This window comes from Alexandromys fortis, unplaced genomic scaffold (genome assembly GCF_014885135.2).
Source record: "Alexandromys fortis isolate MF-2015 unplaced genomic scaffold, M_Fortis_MF-2015_v1.1 scaffold_0, whole genome shotgun sequence".
In the NCBI taxonomy this organism is placed as follows: Eukaryota; Metazoa; Chordata; class Mammalia; order Rodentia; family Cricetidae; genus Alexandromys; species Alexandromys fortis.
The window spans coordinates 37,792,929-37,800,352 of record NW_026067949.1 but is presented as its reverse complement, the minus strand read 5'-3'; the positions used below and the strand labels follow the sequence as shown (position 1 = coordinate 37,800,352).

Genomic DNA, 7,424 nt, shown 5'->3' with positions numbered 1-7,424 from the left:
CAAATAGACATCAGTTTTAACTTTTCATCACACAGTGAGGATTTTTGCCAACCTGGAAGAGGGATTCACTGCCGTTCCTCTATATTTACTTCATGCATTTGGAGCGCATTACAAGACGATGAATCTGCTTTCAGCTCCCTAGTGCCAAAACATTCAGGAAAAGGGAAATCAAAGAGGAACTTCCACCTCTTTAAAATAGTGTACCACTGCTGCTCTGGCGTTTCCCCTTTGTCGCAAGCATCTCAACAAAACCCAATGGTCATTAGCTAGCAATTGTGACAAACCTATCGTGAAGCCATCAAGAGTCTAGGTGTGTCAGACTACTGTACAGTCAGCTGCAGTAGGTGTGAACACGAACCCAGCCTTGAATTGAAGGAGATGTATTCTTTTAAAATCACACATTTTTTTTTTTTTTTTGGGAAAAAACTTTGTCTTCTGATATCGAATGCTAGCGTCCTAAAATTGCCTTTCTGGTGCCTCTCTTTGAAACAATGAATGAATAAATTGAAGGAGGATATTAAAGCAGGAACACAACAGACGGAAGGCATGGGGGAAAAAGATGCTCTTATACTGTCCTTTCCCCTAGTTATTTGTTACCCTTTCAATGTAATGGACCAGGGGCAATTAAAATAATTTTAAAAATTAAGACTCTGACATTATTATACCCGTGTTAATTTCACTAAAATGAACTGCATTTTTTCTCATTACGTAATTTCACTTCTAAAGTATTCTATCACAAAACATCCTATCAGTGAAAAAAGCGAAATAAATTCTCATGTATTACCTAGCATAGTACAAATACCAATAGTCAAATTCTTTGATTCCCTGGGACTGCAAACCTACATACTGTAGTTGAGTTTAGATAGTCTACAGTTCACTTCTCAAGAACACGTTGAGTAATTATCTCATTCCAGAAGAACGGAAAGGGTCAAAGGCGGTGAGGGATATGGGTGTTTAAGAAACTAGCCACGGATCAGCAGAGCCTGCGAATGCGCTGTTATGTGACGACAAGGTTGCTGGTGCCACAGTCTGCAAAGGGCAGCTGGCGCTGTGCCAGACTCGGGGACCCGCTGCTCCTCCAACCGAGGAGGACCTGGCTTCCCTTCCTCCTTCAGGGACCTCTGGTCCTCGCAGGCACCTTAGGGAGAATCCTTTGCCCTAATTACCCCGGGAGGAAGACGCGCCTTTCTCGGAGACCGCTAGGCAACACTCACCACCGCAGCCTGCAGATTACTTCCCTCTGTGGGTGTGCGACTTCGTTTAAGCGAGTCACACTTACAGTAGCTTGTCACTGGCGAGGCCTCGAGCAGCAGAGGGCGGGGGAGCGCGGGGCGGGCGGGGGGGGGGGGGGGAGGGAGGACGCGGAGGAGGAGGTGGGAGGCGCAGAGTCGGGCGGCTCGGGGAGACGCCGGAGCTCCAGACACAGCAGGAGCGCGCCGCGCGGGTGCAGTCGCCAGGCAGCTCGCCCTGGCCGCCGCCGCGCACTCCGCCTCCGCGCTGAGCAGCGGGAACCTCAGCGGCTCGAGCCGCCGGGCTCAGCTCCGCTCCCGGGTCCGCGCTCCAGCCTGCTCTGCTCGCCGCACCGCCCCCGGCAAGCGCTCAACCCTCAACGTTTGGACTTCCCTCTGCCGGCCTCTCCAGTCGCTAGATCGCTGCCTTTGCTCCACTCTCCTCGCTGTTTGCCACACCACGCTAGCTCCACTATTCTCCCGTTTATCCGTAGGCACCCCTGCTTGCATTTCCCCCGCTCCTTTATATGGAAAGCATCATTTTGATTTAAGATGAGTCGTCTTTTTTAATCTCGCCCGTTTCAGTACTGAAGACTGAAAGGGAACCTTGACCACCACTCCAACCCTGGTGGCACTTAAAAAAAAAATCACAATTTTAAAAGAAAGAACAAGAAAAAAAGAAAAGTCTTACGAGGCAAAGGAACGGAACTCGGGACCCTCTGCAGACCCTTGATTCTGACCACCCAGGACTATACTAGTCATCAGAACTCCTAATTTATCTCATTCAACTGAAAGGGAGGGCGACTGGAGCTAGAAGCAAACTTCGGTGGTCTCCCTGGATCCTTGATTCCCGCATTTGGAGGGGTCGAGCGCCAGAAGACACAGGACCCCACCAGGAGGAGGAGTCCCGCGTCTCTCTCTTTTCTCCCACCAAGCCTGAACCTTAGACTGAGACACGCGGGATATAGAGGAGGAAAGAGGGTAGTAGAAGATGCGGGGCTCCGGGCCCCGCGGTGCGGGACGCCGACGGACCCAGGGCAGAGGTGGCGGCGACGACATCCCCCGCATCCCTGTCTCTCTGGCAGGCTGCTATTCTGCACCTCTTAAGGGTCCCCTCTGGACGTGCCTCCTCTTGTGTGCGGCGCTCCGGACCCTTCTGGCCAGCCCCAGCAATGAAGGTAGGGTAATGGAGGTGGGGACCGCGGCGCCCTGGGATGGATGGGTGAGGTGGAGCTTGTGTCAGCCGGTCGTAGCGCTCCAGGCGCTGCTACCTAGACCAAACCTCGCTCTTCCTCTCCAGTAATGTTTGTCCGCTTTTGCTGGCGTTTCCGGATCTCTCGGGTATCTTTGGTTGCATTGTTTGACATATCTGCAGAGTGCTTACCAGGATAGGAACCTGCCCGTGGACTGAGGCTGGTTGGGGGCTGGGAAGTAGAAAGCCTGACGGAAAGAGGTCTGAGACCTGAGCTGGGAGGTTGGGCGCGGTTGGGTCCTGGCAACCTAGAGAAGTGACACATCCGGCTTATTGAGAAAAGCGACAACAAGGCTCTTAGGATCAGTGGGGGTTTTAGAGCCATTATTTAATGTTGGTGTTTGAAGACGATGTTAGGGTGATTGGTGCTTTTATTTTGGAGAAAGTGCCTGCCCCGGGAGCTATCTATCATTTAGGGCACCATTAACTACTATTCCGGCCTGAGTAGCAAGAGCTTTAATTTTTAAAAAGAGGGGAAAATGAAGGGCAGAAACTGATGGGTGCCCTTCTATTGGGGGGGGGGTCCCTAACACCCCACAGCAAAGGGAGAGGAAGGCGGGAAGGTAGGGTGGTGTTAGAGGAGACAGGCATTGTGGATGCTTGGAAGTTGTTCACAGAACCCACTAAGGCTTCCTGAGAGGAGATCTGTCCTAGCCAGAAGGCACCAGGTCCTGAATAAAGTACCCAACCCTCCTATCCGCAGTTCTTTGCTCCGGACTGTTTGCCTTCCTCTGCAAGAGTAAATCTGGAGTCAGGAACACCACCTGTGCTGCTGTTCTTTCACTAGAGCTGGTCTCAGCCTGCCAGATAACAGTCTTGCTCCATTTTAGGGCTTTGCCTGGGGTCCTCTCAGTCACTCTAGGATCCGCTGCTCCTCGTTCACACTTCATGTCTCTCTCTGGTCTCAGCTGAAGGGTCTAAGCCTTCACAAGGGGGAGGGTGGAGCAAGGGGTAAGACAGTCAGCATCTCAGACCAGATCCTTGTCACACGGAGAGGAGAGGTCCTCTCCACAGTGGAAACGTCAAACCCCTGTCCTCTTGTCTAGAAGCCTGGGGTTTAGCTTTGGGCTGTGGATGAGACGCCTGACGTTTAAAACCTTAAATAAACCCTTGCACTTGGGGATGGGAGATGCTGGACCCGAAAAGATGAAGCGGCAGCAGCAGAGTGGTGTATGCCCTCGTGACTAGCATGGATTCAGTCTGCTGTAGAAGACGCTGAGCTAGTAACCCCCAGAGTTGCCAGTTCCCAGGGAGCCCTGTGAAAGCAGGGCAGATGGAGACTCACACCCCACCCCACTGACTCTCTCACTATGTTTATTATTCAACATCTGTTTAGAGGAATATGTGTATCTGTCGATATCTGTCAGTAATAAGACACGCTTTAAGCCAAACAAGTTGCTTTTTTTTTCCTTTGTAAAGTTTTTATAAAGTGATGTATTTTTTTGTTTGTTTGTTTTTAGACTTGGATCTTTTATTAATGTCTTACGCTAAGACCATTAGATTAGAAGTCTAAAGGCTGTAAAAGGGCTAATGCAAGAAAGGGGGGCTTTAGGGGAGGGAGGAGCAGGGAGGAGGAGAAAAGAGGAGGGAGGAGGAAGGAGGAGCTTTTAACTGTTTTATTCCAACCAAAGGACCATCCTGACTGAACTGCAAAATGATTCAAGGGTAGTATCAGTCATTTTTTCCTCTACATAGTAATTCCAACCAGGGATCTACGACTCCCTTGCCATGAGTGTGATGGGGAAAGGAAGTGGACTCCAGGAAGTCTTTATAAGGGAACTGGAGAAATAAATTCTCAAGGAGTGTGACACACAGTGTGAACAAGGGTCAAGACTAAGGGAGATGGATGCAAGCGGAAGGAAGTGCGGAAATAGCGCAAGTCTCCGAAGGTGCCATAAGCAAAACTTGCATCTCGTGGGCTGGAACCCAGCTAGCATGAGCTTATACACCCACAGGTTGCACCGTCCTTCCCTGCTAGGCCAGTAGAGCACACAGCTGACGTGGTTGCATGCCTATGAGGTTTGGAGGGTCTAAAAACAGCAAGCTCTCTTTTTCCCCTGGTGCTCTGAAGACACCTAAAAGCAAGTGTGCCTGCTGTTTGGGGAATATATTGTGATGCATAACTAAAAATTTCATTTTAGTACTATTTGAGGTTGTGTGTCCAACTCATTCCTTTGCTACCCGACAGGATACTATCTTTAATACCACCCGAGACCCGCCTGTTTTGTGAAATCTGGATTCTTTTCAGCTTTACGTTTTCTTTACCACTGCTCCTAGACGTGGAGCGGTGACATAATAAAAAGACTCTAGCACCACTCTCCATTATTCATTTAATGGATAAGATAAAATACAACTTCAACTTGTTTTTTTTTTTATTTTTTTTCTAGAAGAGCTTTGGAAGATCAAGTGCAGAAATATTTGTTTGGTATGACATAAATTTATTAATAAATTGATTAATAAAATTGACTGTCTACAGCTTACAGAGATGTTTAGTGATTCTTCGGTCAAATATGGGTGTGTGCATGTTATACATATAGAATATATATTACACGATTATGTGATAAAATATGAGACAAGAAGAAATAAATGTGAATTATCATTTATGCTTGCTAGTCCAGTTATTTTTATCTTCATCTTTCATAGGTAACTGCATTCTAAACCAATTATACAATCAATATTTATTCACCAAACCATACTTGAAAGAAACAATCTGCATTAAGAAAGACAAATCTACTAAAAATGAAAATAATTTCAAACATTTTAGCAGAAGACTTTTTTTTTCAGACTGACCTAGGAAGACAGTATTAGAAAGTGCATCAACAAGTGAATACTCTTAGGAAATTTAATAAGAAAAGGGTCTGTACCAACAATTCTGATTTTTTTGGAGGTGGCCCTGAACTTATTCAATAACTGCCACTTTTTGCTGTCTGGAGATATATTTGTAAACAAGCATTATTTGACAAGTGCTTTTCACAGCAGGGATTCTTGGCCAATTACTGCTGAACAGCTCTGCGTTGAAAATGATTCACCCTCAGTGAATCAAGCTTATTTCATTGAAGCCACAGTCAGTAATGCCTCAGTAAAGTGCTGACAGTTGTCAGCAGTTTGGATTTGAAAAGTCCAGTTCCTTGTCTCTCAATGTTTTGTGTGTTTGAGAAAGTGGGCTAGAAGGTTCTTGGGAAAGAAACACAGAAGAGGGGAAATTGGCATAAAAAAAAAAAAAAAAAACTTGAAAGACAACCATAAAACAGTAAATACTTTCACTGGAAAGAGACTGAAAGTGAAGTTTGTTTTAGGATTTTTTTTTAACTTATAATAGAACCAGGCCCATAAAACATATGTAAGGACACAATAGACTTGTAAAACTAAATGGCTTCATTTTGTAGCCCTGTCTTCCTGCTGTAATTCATTTCCTTTTAGATTAACCGGCAGGACCCCACAGAAAAGGACAGTAAAATTGTTCCCTCACCAGGACACTACTGAACAAGAAAAGAGAGCCATTACATCCCTTTGAATCATAGGTTGTTGGAACCAGAAGGGACCATGGAGAGTTTTAGCTTTTTGCTTAATAAACCATGAAGGTTTGGGGTGGGAATCTTGACATTTTAAGCTCTTCCTTGGTATCAGGGTGACAGGTAAGATGATTTCATTTCATTACGTAAAACCGGGAGGGGGGAAGTATAGCAATTCCCAGACTTTCGGTATAGTAACGCTCTTAAAATTTCAACCTACATACCATATTTTTAGCATAGATAGAAGAAGATTTGCAGTTCTGTTATTTGTTTTTCTGATTGGTTGGTTAGTTTCTTTCTGATTGGGTACACACCAGATCGTTGTAAAGGCTATGCACAAACTCTTATCAACGAACACTAGTGCACAGATTTTGATATTTAGAAATGCACTATTTACCATATTTAAGTACTCACAATAAGTTATGAATTGTGAGCATTTAGAGTACATGGCAACTGCACAGAAAATATCAACCCTAAATGACTTAGCTATTTGTAGAGAGACATTCCCAAAGCATTTGATTCAGTAATGTCACGGACAGAAAACTAGCAGGGCTCTGTTATTCCCAGCTAGTATATTGGCTGTTGACTTTATCATTGTGTTATCTATCGTTTGTTGGTGTGCTTCTTAAGACATTTGCTGCAACGGGTAACTAATTTCTTTTTCAACTGAGAAAACCATATTACAGTTTCCTGTAAGTACAGAACATGAGGGTCCATGATTGTACTAACTGACCCTAGCAACTTTTTATTTCCGGGGTCAAAATTAAGTCTAAAAAAGTGCTTCAAACTTCTTTTAAAAGCCATCCTTTTAATTTAAATTAGCAGATGTAGTCTACTTGTAAACAAGTTGAGTTTTAGTTTGATGTATTTACTTAGCTGAATATTATGATGATATTGGAAATCTTATAATAAATACCCTCACAAAAATTTTATAAAGTATCAGAATTAATTGAAGTATGAATATAAAATTATTTATTAATTACTAAAGTGCATTATTTCTATTTTTACCATAAGGAGCATGAATATAAAGAAGCATGAAAGTGAAACGTAGAAATGGAGAACTTAGAAACTGAGAGTGTTTTTTGCTGTTCTATACATACAGTGATATACGTCAATAGGGAAAGAGAGACACATGCTATCATGTTTGACCAGATAAATGCATAAGAAGTTGCTTGTGAAAATTAATATCCTTGCATACAAGTAATTTGAAAATTGTTTGCTAGTAAAATATTGTGTGTTCTATTTGAGCCTCAAGAGTAAATGAACACACACGCACACCCACAGTGTATTTAAAGGTAGGTTTCAAAAGAGCTCTAGAGATTTACTGAAGACAGATTGAAGTGGTTCATGATTTTTGGATACAGTTTAATAATGTTTACACTTAAAATAAGCAAGAAAATGTCCTTATTCAGTGAGACATAATACACATGG

The 7,424-nt window shown here is 44.1% G+C and overlaps 1 protein-coding gene across 9 annotated transcripts in view; it reads left to right on the top strand.

The window, feature by feature from the left end:
* Positions 1–2,220: 2,220 nt before the first annotated feature.
* The window catches only part of Epha5 (EPH receptor A5), a 278,614-nt gene continuing 273,410 nt past the window's right edge, over positions 2,221–7,424 (top strand). For all 9 annotated transcript variants that reach the window (XM_050150286.1, XM_050150285.1, XM_050150284.1 and 6 more), the window contains exon 1: positions 2,221–2,407. In XM_050150286.1, coding sequence (XP_050006243.1) covers positions 2,221–2,407 — 187 coding nt within the window. The remainder of the gene's footprint in view (positions 2,408–7,424) is intronic.